Raw genomic sequence first — 15269 nt, 5'->3', positions numbered from 1 at the left:
GAGTGGGAATAAGGGAGGCAGGTGATAGAGCAAGTTACCCAATTGATCTGAGATTGTGTCCTGAAGCCTGTATTCCTGGTCTGCTTGAACAGGAGTGGAAGGAGGAGCTGCGGAACCTCACCACACTCTTACAAAGGCCAGAGGAGGAGGATGGGGAAGAGGACTCTTGGGACAGAGATAATGCAGTGGAGGAAGCTATTTGGAAATTGCAAGTGCTGTATGGAAATGGAGCAGAACGGAAGAGTTATGAGGAGTTATTGAGGGCAAAGCCCCGAGCAAAGATCCCTGCCTCCAGGATCATCACCTTCAAGGGAGAAGAGGTAACTTTCAAATTCTTTTATCTTATACATCACATATGTGCCATTCCATTATGCAGAGTGGTTGTTGTCTCTTAAGTGGATGACTTTAAAAAAAAAAAATTGAACTTATCTCATTTAGGCAGATCTTTTGGATCTGTCCTTCTGCATCATAAAGTAAAAAAAGATCTGTTTTGAAATACTGAGGATTTAAGTTAAAAGTCTAATTTTGACACTAGTGTGAGACTCTGGAAAGTCATTTAACCTCTCTGAAACTTAGTTTCCTCATCTATAAAATAGACTTGATGATGCTTAATACTACCTACTTTGGTGGGGGAAAAGGATTCATAAGGGAAGACAAAGCTCAAAGAAAGCTATGACTGTGAATCTTTAATAATAATAAATTTAATAATTATTTATATTTTTATAGTACTTTGAAGTTTATACAGTACTTCACATATATTGATTGTATATGAACCTCAGTATAACCCTGAGATGGATGCTATTATCATAGATCATAATAATAGTTTGCATTTATATAATGTTTTATAATTTGCAAAACACTTTGCAAATATTTTCACATTTGATTTCCAAAACAGCCCTATGAGGACAAACCTGTGAAGTAATTCCTATTATTCTCCCCATTTTACTGGTAAAGCACTAAGAGGTCATATGATTATAGATCTTTATATTTAGAATCAGGATGGAACTTTTTTTGTCCAAATTAAATGACTTGCCTCCATGGTTACACAGGTAGTAGTAAGAGCATGAGATTAGATTGTAGGTCTTCCTGATGCCAGATTTAACCTTTTATCCACTGTGCTTCTCTGTACTGAACACATGTGATAGTAAAAGGAAGGGTTTTAGGCTAGGTATAGAATGTTAGTGGATGCTGTATCAGATGCTATTTGGCTAACAGGACAAGTCATTTTTGTGTTCATGCACCAGGTGGGGCAGGTACCTTTGGCTGTGGGACAAATCCAGATGTAGTTTGATTGGTTGATGTCCTTTGTTCTGAAGAGGACCAAAGTGACATCCCTATGTTAGAGTCAAATTACGGTGTGTCTGAACAGACCGGTGTGAGCTTGGAATGCCACAGGTCTGCCACAAATATTGTCCATGTGAACATTTTAGGTGGATTCTCTAAATTTGTATATCTCTTGTTTCTTTTGAGCTACTTCAATTCTGCTTTGTTCATAAAACACAGCCTCTTCTCTGATGGGGGCACACATGCTGGGATCTTGAGAGTGTCTTTGTATCACTTTTTCTGACCATTTTGTGAGTGTTTTCTCTGTATGAGTTCTCCATAAAATAGTCTTTTTGGCAAGTGTGTGTTTGGCATTCAAACAATATGGCCAGCCCAATAGAGCTGTGTTCTTTGGAGTAGAGTTGGAATGTTTGGCAGTTTAATTCAAGAGAAGACCTCAGTGTCTGGTGTTTTATCCTGCCAGGTGAACTTCATAATTTTCCTAAGTCAATTCAAATGGAAGAAATTAGGTACCCTGACATGGTGTTGGTATACTGTCCAAGTTTCATAGGCATACAACAATGCTCTGCAGACCTTCAGTTTGATGGTCTGTGCTTGTGTAGTTTGGAGTAGCCCTGAATTGCTATCTGTGAAGGGGGAATTTATGGGAAGTTGTCCTGGAATTGGGCCACTACAAGAAGATATCTGGAGGTTTTCTTTGGTTGAAGAGCCCCTGGATCTAGGGGGAAACAGATCTGTCTGTATTTTTATGGAAGGCAGCTGGATATGAGCAGAAAAAAACAAAACAAAACAAAAACCACTGGTCTTGCATTCAGTAGACCTAGGCACTTACCCCTTCAAATTCCAGTGCTCATTGACTATTCATTTTTGTTTATCAGCAAAATACAATAAATATTTGTACTGCCATATAGGGATGTTGTGAGGAAAATACTTTTTGGGATCAGGGCAGGCAGAGACAATTTGGATTAAATGATTTGTCCAGGTTCACACATCAAGTAAGTATCTCAGGTCAAGTTTTAACTCAGGCCTTCCTGAGTCCAGAGCCAGTGTTCTTATCTTATCTTATCTTACCTTATCTTATCTTATCTAGTTGCCTCCAGGCAACTTTTTAAACTTCAGAGTTCCAAGTAAATATGAATAGTTATAATTATAGTAGTTCAAAACTGATCTTCCTCTAGAGGATTCTTCTTCATTCAACAACTATAAATTAGCTTCATAAGTACAAAATGAGGGAGATATGACTAGGAAGCTGGTCATCTGAAAAAAAGATCTAGGCATTTTAGTAGACCACAAGCTCAAGGTGAATCAGAATGATGTGGCATCCATAAAATAGTAATGATAATAATATTAATTATATTAATATTAATAATAATAGCTAGAATATAAATAATATTAATATCCACTAGAATTTATATTAAAAATAACATTAACCAATATTAATAACATTAATAATAGCTAGATTTTATATTAATTACTGTATGCCAGACCTGTAATTATCTCATTTGATCCTCATTACAGTCCTGAAAAGGAGATGCTATTTTCCTCCCCGTTTTACAAATGAGGAAAATAAAGTAAATAAGGGTTAAATGAATTGCTCAGGAACACAAAGCTAGTAACTTTGGATTACTGGATTTAAACTTAGGTCTTTCTGGTGTTCTATCCCTATAGTCATCTAATTTCTAATTTCTAATTCTGCTATAAGCTACAGTAATGAAGCCATGTCTTCAGAGAGCAGATATGCAATAGTCCTTTGTACTCTGTTTGCCCTAATCGTAATCTGGGCACCACATTTTATTTTATTTTATTTTATTTTAACTAGACAAGCAGGTTTAATATAAAGAAATATTGCCTAACAATCTAAGCTGTCCCAAAGGAGACATTTGGAGATTTCATTACCTATTACAAGAAGTTTTTTTATTTTTAAATTTATAATAGCTTTTTATTTACAAGTTATATGCATGGATAATTTTCAGCATTGACAATTGCAAAACCTTTTGTTCCAACTTTTCCCTCCTCCCCCTACCCCTTCCCCCAGATGGCAGGTTGACCAATATATGTTAAATATGTTAAAGTATAAGTTAAATACAATATATGTATACAGTTGTTTTGCTGTACAAAAAGAATCAGGCTTGGAAATAGTGTACAATTAGCCTGTGAAGGAAATAAAAAATGCAGGTGGACAAAAATAGAGGGATTGGGAATTCTATGTAGTGGTTGATAGTCATCTCCCAGAGTTGTTTTGCTGGGTGTATCTGGTTCAGTTCATTACTGCTCTATTGGAACTGATTTGGTTCATCTCATTGTTGGAGAGGGCCACATCCATCAGAATTGATCATTATATAGTATTGTTGTTGAAGTATATAATGATCTCCTGGTCCTGCTCATCTCACTCAGCATCAGTTCATGGAAGTCTCTCCAGGCCTTTCTGAAATCCTCTTGCTGGTCATTTCTTACAGAACAATAATATTCCATAATATTCATATACCACAATTTATTCAGCCATTCTCCAATTGATGGATATCCTCTCAGTTTCCAGTTTCTGGCCACTACAAAGAATCTTGTACCACATTTTAGAAAGTATTTTGATAAGCAGGAGAGCACTTTTAAGAGGACAATCAGGGTGGTAAACAGGGACCTCAAACTTAGGCCATGTGAGGATTTGTTTCTGGAAGTGGTCAATTCTAACTCCACAAAGTCTCCAGTATCGGTCCGCTTCCTTCCACTCATACAGACATCACCTTAGCTCATTGCTTGAATTGCTGCACTAGCCTTCTGCTTGGTTGGTCTCTGTCTTGTCAATAGTCTGTCCTCCAGAAGAGTGGAGCTACCTACCCACAAACTCCACAGAGGGTAAACTATAAGGCTGAGCTAACATCGTGATCAAGTAGGAATTTTATACCAGGAATGCAGGGCTGGTTTAATATTAGGAAAACTATTAGTATAATTGACCATATTAATAATCAAATTAACAAGAACCATATGATCATCTCAATAGATGCAGAAAAAGCATTTGATATAAGGCTGAGCTGATCTCCAGTAAGCCCTTCCCTGCTTGCCTCAGGGAATAATTTTATCAGGAAGTACTCCGGCTTTCTCTGCCAACCCCACCTAGTTACTCAGGATCTCATCACTAAATTCTCCAGTAAGGCTATACATTCTTTGAGGATATCTCATTCAGTCTTTGAATCCCCTTGAGTTTTTACTTCAGTATAAACAAATATTTGCTAAATGGATGTATTAGAGAAAGAATAAATGCAAACTATTGACTAGAAAAAAAATAGTCTGTCTTCCATACAGACTAAAATTGATAGGACTAAAACACAGCTCTAGCTTCTCTCTTCTGTCACCTCTGGTTGTTCCCTATTGCCTATAGGACCAAATAAAAATTCCTCCATTTGGGCATTTAAAGCCATTCACAATCTGGTTCCAGCTTCCCTTCCCAGGCTTATTATGCAATATTCCCCAAATGGACTCTGTGTCTCCTGTAGATACATTCTGTCTCCTGTCTGTGCATCTTTGTACAAAATGACTCACCATGCTTGAAATGTCCTCCCTTCTTACTTTAACTTTTTCAGTCAATCAGTAAACATAAAATTAAACTTCTGCCATATGTCAGGTACTATGCTAAGCACTGAGGGAGCAAAAAGAGGCAAAAGGTAATCGTGTCTTGAGGAACTTTCTGAAAATTGCTCTGTGTGTAAATGTATATATGTTTGTGTATATTTGTGTATGTATGTATGGGTCTACACATATTTGTTCCTAATAGAATCCCTTCTTCTTTGAAGGCAGGGGCTATTTGTTTTGTTTTTGTCTTTATCTCCTTGGCACCCACTGTGATACTTGATACATAGAAGAGGTTTAATAATTTTTTTTTTTTTTTTTTTTTCTGAGGCAATTGGGGGTAAGTGATTTGCCCAGGGTCACAAAGCCAGGAAGTGTGAAGTGTCTGAGTTCAAATTTGAACTCAGGTCCTCCTGTCTTCAGGGCCGATGCTCTATTCACTGTACCATCCAGCTGCCCCCAATAAATGCTTTTTTGAATGAATGTTTGAATTGGGGATGTTTAACTTGAAAAAGAGAAGGTTTAGGGAGGACATACTACCTTCCTACAAGTATTTGAAGGATTGTCAAACAGACAAAGAGGTAATCTTGACTGGAAGGGAGAAATTGGAAATTGAAAATCAAATTGAGATTTAATATAAGGAAGAATTTTCTAATATCAACAAATGGGACAAAGGCAAGACTTTATAACCTCAACATTACATGTAAAGTAACTGAAGCCCAGAGAACCTCCTGAAGCACAGATCTGATTATGCTATTCTCCCCTATTTGATGAATTCCAGTGGCTCCCTTATCGCCTCCAGGATTAAATATAAAATCCTGTTTGATGTCCTCACCTTTCCAGACTTCTTACACCTCACACACACAGTGTACATTCTTCCATCTAGTGCCTCTGGCAGCCTTGATGTTTCTTGAACAAGAGATCACATCTCTCCATTCCAGGCATGGTCACCTTATTTCCCAACATGTACTCTTCAGTCCAGTGACACGAGTTCCTGGCTGTTCTACAACAAGACACTCCACCTCTCAACTTTGGACATTATCTCTGGCTATCTCCTATGCCTGATGCTCTCTCCTCCATGTCTCCATCTCCTGGCTATCCTGGTTTCCTTCAATATGTAGCTTGTTTGTACTTAGTAATTTTCATGTTATTTTCTCCTCGAAGGCAGGGATTGTCTTTTGCATTTCTTTGTATCCCCCTTGCTTAGCTCAGTGTCTGGCACATAGTAGATACCTAATATAAGCTTATTGACATAGTAAGAAGTATACCCAAATTTTGGTCATCATTGTCATCTTAGTTACCAGAATTTTCGTATTAACCATAGGGAAAAAGAAGAGTCTTATTCTAATAGCTAAATAAGTTAAACAGTGCTCTAAGAGGATTGGATTCAGATCTCTCTGATAATACTTTCTACTTTTGTGAAGTTGGTTAAATCACTTAACTTCCCTGGGTTTTGGCTTTAAAATAAGTAGATTGGACTAGATGGTCTTTGAGGTTCCTTCCAGCCTGAGTCCTATGACCCCATGATCATGGAATCATTGAATTATAGAATGCAACATGCCCTCCTGGCAGTTACTATTACCAGTCTGTCCTAGGCCCAACAGAGTACTTTTGACCACTGACCTTTGCAGTGTCAACTCTACCCGGCTCACCTCCTCTGAGGCTTCAAAGGTCTCTGGCCACAATTTCTTGAATAGTAGTTTAATAACCGGTAGCGCACTCAAGAACAGCCACATGTAATCTTAAAAGCCTTTATTATACCTACTCACATAATGCCCTGACTTGATGCCCTGACTTGTTAACTCCTTAGTGAATACCTGGTCTGAAGACCTACGTGTTCACTACCAAACTTCTTACCTCTCAGCTATCCATCAGCTTGGCTCAGCTACCCCAGGTTAGGGAGCCAGGTTAAAGAGAGCGACTGCTGTCTGCAGTGGGCTTATAAAGGGCCTGTGAGGTCACACACACAGCCAGCCAGCGAGAGAGCCACCCATTACAAAGCTATCTCAATATGGACAGGATCCCACCCACAGGGCAGTCCTATATCCACAGAGAATACTTCTGGGACACTCAATCTCCTGTTGCACTGTGCCCACCCATTTAAAGGGTCCTTACAATAGAACTTGAAAAGATTTTAGAATTCAGTTACAACAGAAAGTAGCTAAGTGGATAGAGTGGCATGTGTGATGTCAGGAAGACTCATCTTCCTGAATTCAAATCTAGCCTCAAACACTTACTAGCCTGGACAAATCACTTAACCCTGTTTACCTTAGTTTCCTCACCTGTAAAATGAACTGGAGAAAGAAATGGCAAACCACTCCAGTATCTTTGCCAAAGAAATCCCAAGTAGAGGGGGTACAAAGTATCAGACACAGCTGAAAATGAACATCACAGACCTTCAAACTTACTCTGAGGTAATTGGGTAGAGACTGACAATTATTTTATCAGAGAGGTAACCTAGCCCTGCTCAAAGTTGCTTGTAATCATAGACTAAGACATCCTCCTACAAATAACTTCCCCAATTCTCTCCCTCAGATATTGGACTTCTGGGGAGGGAGAAACACAGTTATAAATGGTTTCTCCAGCATGCTTCCTGCTGGACAGAACACCAGAGAAACGACATAAAGACCCTCCCATCTTAGACTTGTCAGGGATCTAAACAAGATAGGGATGTGCTAAGCCAGTTCTTGCAGGCTCTCAGAATCCATTATTAAATTTTCATTGTGAGCATTCACGCCTCCAAAATCATCTATCTACAAATCAGGGTTTGAGTTATTGTTTTGTTGATTGTCAAAACTTAAAAAAAGTGGTGGAGAAAATGTTAACAAGGCAGATTATTCTGAAAAGTGTATTTTGTATATTTTCCTTCTTGAATAGCTGGGTGTTAAACATTTACCAGCATACCTCAAAATGCATCCCCTACTTCCCTGAACCTCAGAGAATTTCTTAGACCAGATTCTGCTTTCTGGGAACAACCCAAACTGATTTAGAGCCCTAGCTGTGGAAGCCTAATTATCTATGGCACCTTTCTCATTAGGTGAGTGATCTCAATGATACACTAAATGTCACTCTGTTGCTAGATAAAAGTGATATTTCACCTGGCTCTAGAACTCTGTTCAGGCTTCTCTAATTAGAATTCTGTCAGAGTTTATTTAGTTTGTATTACTCTCTTACTTTGTAAGTAAGGCTATACTAAGGCTCAGGGAGAGGATTAGCTCTCTAGGTTAGAATAACTGACTTGGGCTCCATTTATAGTGGTAAAGATGCCTCTCTCCTCACTGGACAAATTAGCTTATGGAATACAATGGAATATTACTATGCTATAAGAAATTATGAAAGGAATGGGTTCAGAGAATCCCGGAAAGACATATGAACTGATACCAAATAAAGCAAGCAGAACCAGGAGGACAATTTAGATAATAACAACATTGTAAAGAGAAATAACTTTAATAATTGATCAACTCAATGACTAACCATGATGACGAATTATGTTATCCACCTCCTGACAGAGAGGTGATAGATGATGCAGAATGAGACACACATTTTTGGACATGGAAATTGTTGAAATTAATTTTGCTTGCCTATATATATGTTATTATTACAATAGTTCTCTTTTTCTTTTTAATTGGGTATGGAGTGGAAAGGAGAGAAAATAAATGACATTTAATTGAAAAATAAAATGAATGAAAAAATAAAATGACATGGTTATAGTCATGTAGCTAGATTGGTGTAAGATTTCTCATGCCTGCCTCATGTGATTATGTATGATACTTTTTTTTTGACACATCTGGGCAACCATCAATCCAGGAAAAGATAGGCTGTTGGAATATGAGAATACAGTTTCTCTCAAAAACTACATGAAACCCAACCTCTGATCAGAGTCTGATGGGATGAAACCATCCTTCAGCTCAAGATAGAATGAAAAAACTTCAAGAAAGGTCACTCTCACTGAGGTGAAAAGGGTGTTCAGCCCAGCTCAGACAGATTCTAAGAAAGCCGATGAGAAGGTCTTAATTATAGTAAATCAGCAACTAAGACCCTCAGTCCTGGCTCAGTAGAATCCTGCCTCAGTGGGGCATCTTTCAGTCCTAGCTCAGAAGGCAAACTCTGGGAAATCAGGGTGTTTTCTGGAAAGAGCAGCCAAGCTATCCTCTACAAGCACAAGGGGCCCCTGTGCTCAAATCCAAAGCACAGAGCTGCATAGGACACTTGGGATAGTGCTTTCCTTTACCCCAGAAGCAGAACTGAGCCATATAAGTGGGGAAAAAAAAAAAGAGGAAATACCAAAAGGAAAGAAAATGAGCAAGAAACAGAAAAGAACCTTGACCACAGAAAGCTGCTATGGTGACAGGGCAGACCAAAATACAAACTCAGACAAGGACAGAATGTCCACAGAAGAGATCTCAAAGAGTGATATGAATTGTTCTCAAGCCCAAAGAGGCTTCTTGGAAATGTTCATAAAAGACTTCAAAAGGCAAATAAGAGAGAGAAGAAAAAATGAAGGAGGAAGTGAGAGGTATGCATGAGAGAATAAACAGCTTGAAAAAATTGTCTGAAGAAAACAACTCCTTAAACAGTGGAATTAACCAAATGGAATAAGATATACAAAAGATAACTGAAAGAATCTATCAATCACCTTTAGAAAGACATCCCACAAGGAAAACCTCAAGGAACATTGTTGTGAAACTCCAAAACTATAATCTCAAGGAAAAAATACTGCAAGCTGCCAGACAAAAACAATTCTAATATCAAGGAGCAACAGTCAGGATTACCCAGGATCTAGCAGTTTCTACAGTAAAGGATTGGAGGGCCTGGAACACCATATTCTAGAAGGCAAAGGACCTAGGGTTACAACCAAGAATTATCTACTCAGTGAAATTCAGCATTGTCTTTCAGGGGAAAAGATGGAGTTTCAGTGAAATAAGAGACTTTTAGTCACTTCTATTGAAAAAGCTAGAACTAAACAGAAAATTTAATCTACAAACACAGGGCAAGAAAAGCATAGAAAGGTAAACGGGGGGGGGGATATATATATATTATTTAAAAGTTAAACTGTTTACATCACTAGATGGGAAAATGATATCTATAACTCTTGAGAACTGTATATGTCATTGGGGCAGAGACAGAGGGGCCATCATATGGACTGAGAGTGAGGTTGTTAATGGACTCTGATGTGATGACATCAGAGAAAAAGATATTAAGAGGAGGGAAAAGTCATGAATTGGAAAAAGAGGAAAGGGAAAGTATAATAGGATAATTAGTTCACATGAAGAGGTGTGAAAGACCTATTATAATCCAGAGAAAGAAGGGAGGGGGATAAGCATTGTCTGAAGCTTGATCCCATAGATTTTGGCTCTAAAAGTTGGATATAGAAATTTATCTAACCCTAAAAAGAAGTAGGAAGAGGAAGAAGAAAAGAAAATGGAGGGACAGGATAGAAGGGAGGGCAGAAACATTTGGGAAAAAGGTAAAAGAAGGGATAGGGATGATAGAAGATAAGGTAGTGGGTGGGGTGGGTTAAAAAAAAAAAAGGAATAGATGGCTATTATACATCTTTCTTTGTTTTTCAGGCAAATGAACTTTCTGCAAAACTGGACCCTTACATCCAGACTCAGATGAGGAACACAGATGGGGGGCCAGTTAGGACTCAAATCTGGCCCTTGATCAAATATGTAGAAGTGACTCTTCCCAGGTCAGGGATGATTCCAGAAGGTGTGGTGCTTGTAGACATACCTGGAACAGGAGACTTTAACAGCAAAAGAGATGAAATGTGGAAAAGGGTAATTTCTTCTTATTTTTTGACTCTTTTAATCTCTTTATTCATGATTCTTTCTTCAAACTTTAAAGGGAGATTTGCTTTTTTAATGGTAGAATACTAATGAGCTCTTGTAATGATTTTCTTTTTCTGATTATATACAGTAAGAATTGGGAGCAGTAGGGGTGGACATATGCCAAAGCCAGAGCCAGAGTAGACCATAGCCAGGGGCAAGCTCAACTAGTAGAAGGCAGAAGAGTTTAGGAGTTAGCAACAAGGAGGTTAAAGAGGAAGGTGGATGTTACAAGTGCCTGGTGGGGAAAAAAAAAAAAAAAAAACCTAATCTTTCTTTAATCAAGGTAATCAACAAAACAAGTCAAGTCCTATGACAATATAGAGCTGGTTTCCTAGGGTATGCTGAAAATATAACACTCACCTGCTAGAGGTGGCTCTAGCTCACCCTTGGCTTAGACTGTCTTGGTCCTGCACGTGGCACTAATTAACAGTGTAAGCTTAGATTATACTACCGTAATAACTTTATTTTATCATACACTTTATTTTATATTCTCTTATATCTATATTTATATCATATATATCTCTCTATACACACATACATATATATATATTATATATAACACACTATATCATATTCTCTGTCAACAAGAATTCATTAAACCCCCATGCTATGCCAAGCAAGGGGCATCTAGATGCCTCAGTGGATAGAATGTTGGGTCTAGAGTTAGGAAGACCTGAGTTCAAATGTGACCTCAGATACTAGCTGTGTGATCCTGGGCAAGTCACGTAACCCTGTTTGCCTTAATCTACTGGACAAGGAAATGGCCAACCACTCTAGTGTCTTTGCCAAAAAACCCTGGTGGGGGGGGCAGCTAGGTAGAGCACCAGCCCTGAAGACAGGGGACCTGAGTTCAAATTTGGCCTTAAGACACTTAACTTTGCTGGTGTTAGAGGCAAAGCTTGAACTCAGGATTTCCTGATTTCCTAGCCAGCTCTTTTTGCTGAGGTGAGTAGAGCTGCTTTTGTAGTCAGGAAGATCCAACTTCAAACTTGCCTATGATACATATCAGATGCATGATCATGGGGAAGTTCCTTAGACTCACAGCTCCTGGCAGCTTTGTGACACCATCAGTGGCAGAGAAGTGCGAGCTGGTATTATTGGAAGGAGTGCCTTATGCTAATGAAACCATTAGTACAGTTCTTATCCCTAAATCTTATATGTAGAGACATATTTGTGTATCTCTCTATCCACACCCATGTGCATACATATTTGGGTGTAGGTATGTATATCTGATAGTATATGTATTTTGTATATATGTGTGAGATATGTTTATATCATATTTATATGTGACATAAGTATTTATATCTGATATATATAAATGTGACATATATAATACCTTTATATGTGAGATGCACATACACACATATGTATAGGTATGAATATTTGATATTATTCTATAATTTTCAGTCATGTCTGACTCTTCATGACCACATTTGGGATTTTCTTAGCAAAAATACTAAGGTTGTTTTCTATCTCTTTCTCCAGCTCAGTTTACAGGTGAGGATGAGGTAAACAGGCTTAAAAGACTTGCTCAGGGTCACACAATTTGAAAGTATCCAAGGCCAAATTTTAACTCAGATCTTCCTGAATCTTGGGCACAATTCACTGTGCCACTCAGGTGCTTTCTATTAGTCAAGAAAATGGCAAATCATTCCAAAAAACTCCAGATGGCGTCACAAGTTGTTGAACAAGACTAAGCAATAACAGCATTCCTGAATATCACACACACACACACACACACACACACACACATATACACACACACACACACACACATTCTCACATTTATATGTGAACTATATGGATGTGTATATTTGATATATATATATATATATCATGTCTTTATTTCTGATATGTGTATACAATTTATATTATATTTATATTACCTTTATCTGGGGATATGTCTGACATATGATATATATTCATATAACACCACACATATTACATTTATACACACACACATATATCTATATGTATCTATACACAGCCAGACCCACATATATAAACACTCAAGTATATATCTATGTGTATATATGCCACTCTCTGTGTATGCATAAAAGTTTGTCAGATTTGTGGATAGAGAATGGACCTGTAAAGAACTTCTGGTGAGTAAACTCCCTCCTCCAATGCAAATGAGTGGCTACTCTGCAACTCTGAGTCTTTAACCTACTTCTACCTGACTCTGAGAGTGATTCTTTATGATCCCCAAAGACTTTATGGCTTGTCAAGCTTGACAGCCAATATCTCCTGGGAGGGAGGCAATGCAGTGTAATTATATATATATGAGACCCAAAACGGCTTGCTTCTCTGCTCCTCAGTTTTCTCATCTCTCAAACAAGGAGGGTGAATTGTTCGTTGTCTAATGTCCCTTCTAGCTCTCAGATTCTATGATTCTGGAGCCAGTCTTTTGTTCCTTGAACATGACATTCTATTTCCCGACTGTACATAGTCTCTGGTTGGTCCCAATGTTGGCAACACTTTTCTTCCTCATTTCCATTTTCTGATTTCCCTGACTTCCTTCAAGGTCCAGCTTCTAGAGGAAGTCTTTTCTCAATACATCTTCATTCTAATCCTTCCTTTTTTTTTTTTTTTTTTTTTTATTCTCTCCAGTTTATCCTGATTATAGCTTATTTGTTCATAGTTGTTTGCATGTTTTCTCTCCCCTTAGAATGTGAGCCTCTCAACAACAGGGAGTGTCTTTTACCTTTCTTTGTGTCTCCATTGCTTAGCATGGTGGCTGACACATAGTAGGTGGTTAATAAATATCTTGTCACTTGATGACTTAACTAATGGCAAGTTGGGAAAATATTAGCTTTAGAATCAGAAGATGTGGTTTTGGATTCTGGCTTTAGCTCTTAGTAAGCAAGTTATTTCACCTATTTGGACCTCAGTTTCCTCACCTGTATGATGTAGGTAATACTTTATATTCTTACTACTTTCTAAGGTAGTAATGAGAAAGCACTATAAAAATTGAATCATTGTTATTTGAAGAAGGGTGAAAATCAGAGTACTTGCTTCTTGGGGAAATGATTCTAGGATTTAGGCAATTTGTGGGCCTGTGGAGCTGGAGCTTTTATTTATATTCAGTCTAACTGGCTTTGGTTTGGAGGAGGCAGCTAAATTTTCTTATCAAGCTAGGCTTTCTCTAAGGATCTTTATGAGGAAACTAAGGTTCTGAGAATCATATTACCTGATTTGTCTGAGGTCACCTGGGTAATTTAGTAGTAGCAGAGGGGCTTGACTCATAAGTCCCTGACTTCAGAGCTAATTCTATTTCTATTTAAATGGCATCGCTATACATTCAAGTCTGGACTCTGAATAAGAGTGGTTATGAATTCAATTAAATTTAATCTCAGAAGTATTGATTAAATCCTTACCATATTCTAGGCACTCTGCTAGGGGCTGTTTGGGGATACAAAGAGAAAGTCTCTAATCTTAAGGTCAGGGGGATAAGAAAAGGAGGGTAGGGAAGGGAACAACTATTTAGCTCCTACTATGTGCCAGACATTGTGCTAAGTGATTTACAAAAATTATTTCATTGATCTCCTCAATAACTATGGGAGGTAAAGTGCTATTATTATTTTTGTTCTTCCATTGAAGAAACTGAAGCAGATAGAAGGGAGGAGACACCTGATTTATGCCAGTGTTAGGTTATTTTGACTTGGCCATGCGCCCAGACAGAGCACTTACCTTATTCAGTTGGGTAGTCTTTTAGAGGTCACTAATAGCAGAAAAATAAACTGATCCAGATGGGAAAAAAAAAAAAGGCTCAACAAGAACAGTCTGAACTAATTCCCTAATCCTGACCACAGTACATTTGGACTGCTGCTTCCTAGCATACTTGTGGTTTGGGGATATCATCTACATATTGTGGTAAAAAATGCTTTTCCTTCAAACATTGTGATCTGAGACTGAGACATAAAACTCCCCCTCCTTGCCTCAGTCATCTCTCCCTCATCATCTCCTGCTGAGTTCTGACATTATTGCTACTCTGTTGGTTGTCCCTTAGCATAAAACTACCCATGTGACCTTGGGCAAATTTTTTTTAAACAATTAGGATTCCTTGTCCTTTTATTTCTAAGTTCTTCATCAATTGTCTGGCAGAATGAGCATAGGAAAGTCACTCCTTTCTGAGCTCCAGTTTTCTCATCTTTAGGTTGAAGTCTATTTATTTTACTTGGTAAGACCAGTCCAACAATGTATTTTGAACTACTTGTTGCTCCCACCTAAATAATTCCTTAATCTTCTCTCATGTATTATTTGGACTAGCTGGCTACTGAGGTGCCTTCCAGCTCTCAAATCCCATGATTTTGTAAGCCTTCCTACCTTCCTCGTCTACAAACATGAAGGATGCCCAAACCCTGATGTCACCCCATAACCATGCTACTCTCTTTGACCCTTCATGCTTCCATCCAGAGTTTTCTCAGGAAAATCTTCAGTGGCGGCATATGTCTAACTTGTGTCTAGGTTTCCATAAGTGTGGGTAGCAGGGTCACTACCTCTTTTATGAACACTTAAGGCAATAAATACTTAAGAAGAATAGGACAATCTATTTCATTTTACATATGATGCAAAAGATTCACACACACACAC

General features: G+C 38.1%; 1 protein-coding gene across 4 annotated transcripts in view; it reads left to right on the top strand.

Annotated features, from left to right (window-relative positions):
- NUGGC (nuclear GTPase, germinal center associated) overlaps positions 1-15269 on the top strand; it is a 96847-nt gene that overhangs the window by 29495 nt on the left and 52083 nt on the right. For 2 of the 4 annotated variants that reach the window (XM_074288409.1, XM_074288410.1), the window contains exons 6-7: positions 93-320; positions 10416-10625. In XM_074288409.1, the coding sequence (XP_074144510.1) occupies positions 93-320; positions 10416-10625 (438 nt within the window). The remainder of the gene's footprint in view (positions 1-92; positions 321-10415; positions 10626-15269) is intronic. The other 2 variants (XM_074288411.1, XM_074288412.1) reach the window with 1 other exon arrangement.

This window comes from Sminthopsis crassicaudata, chromosome 2 (genome assembly GCF_048593235.1).
Source record: "Sminthopsis crassicaudata isolate SCR6 chromosome 2, ASM4859323v1, whole genome shotgun sequence".
NCBI lineage: Eukaryota > Metazoa > Chordata > Mammalia > Dasyuromorphia > Dasyuridae > Sminthopsis > Sminthopsis crassicaudata.
This window is presented reverse-complemented; position numbering and strand designations above follow the sequence as displayed.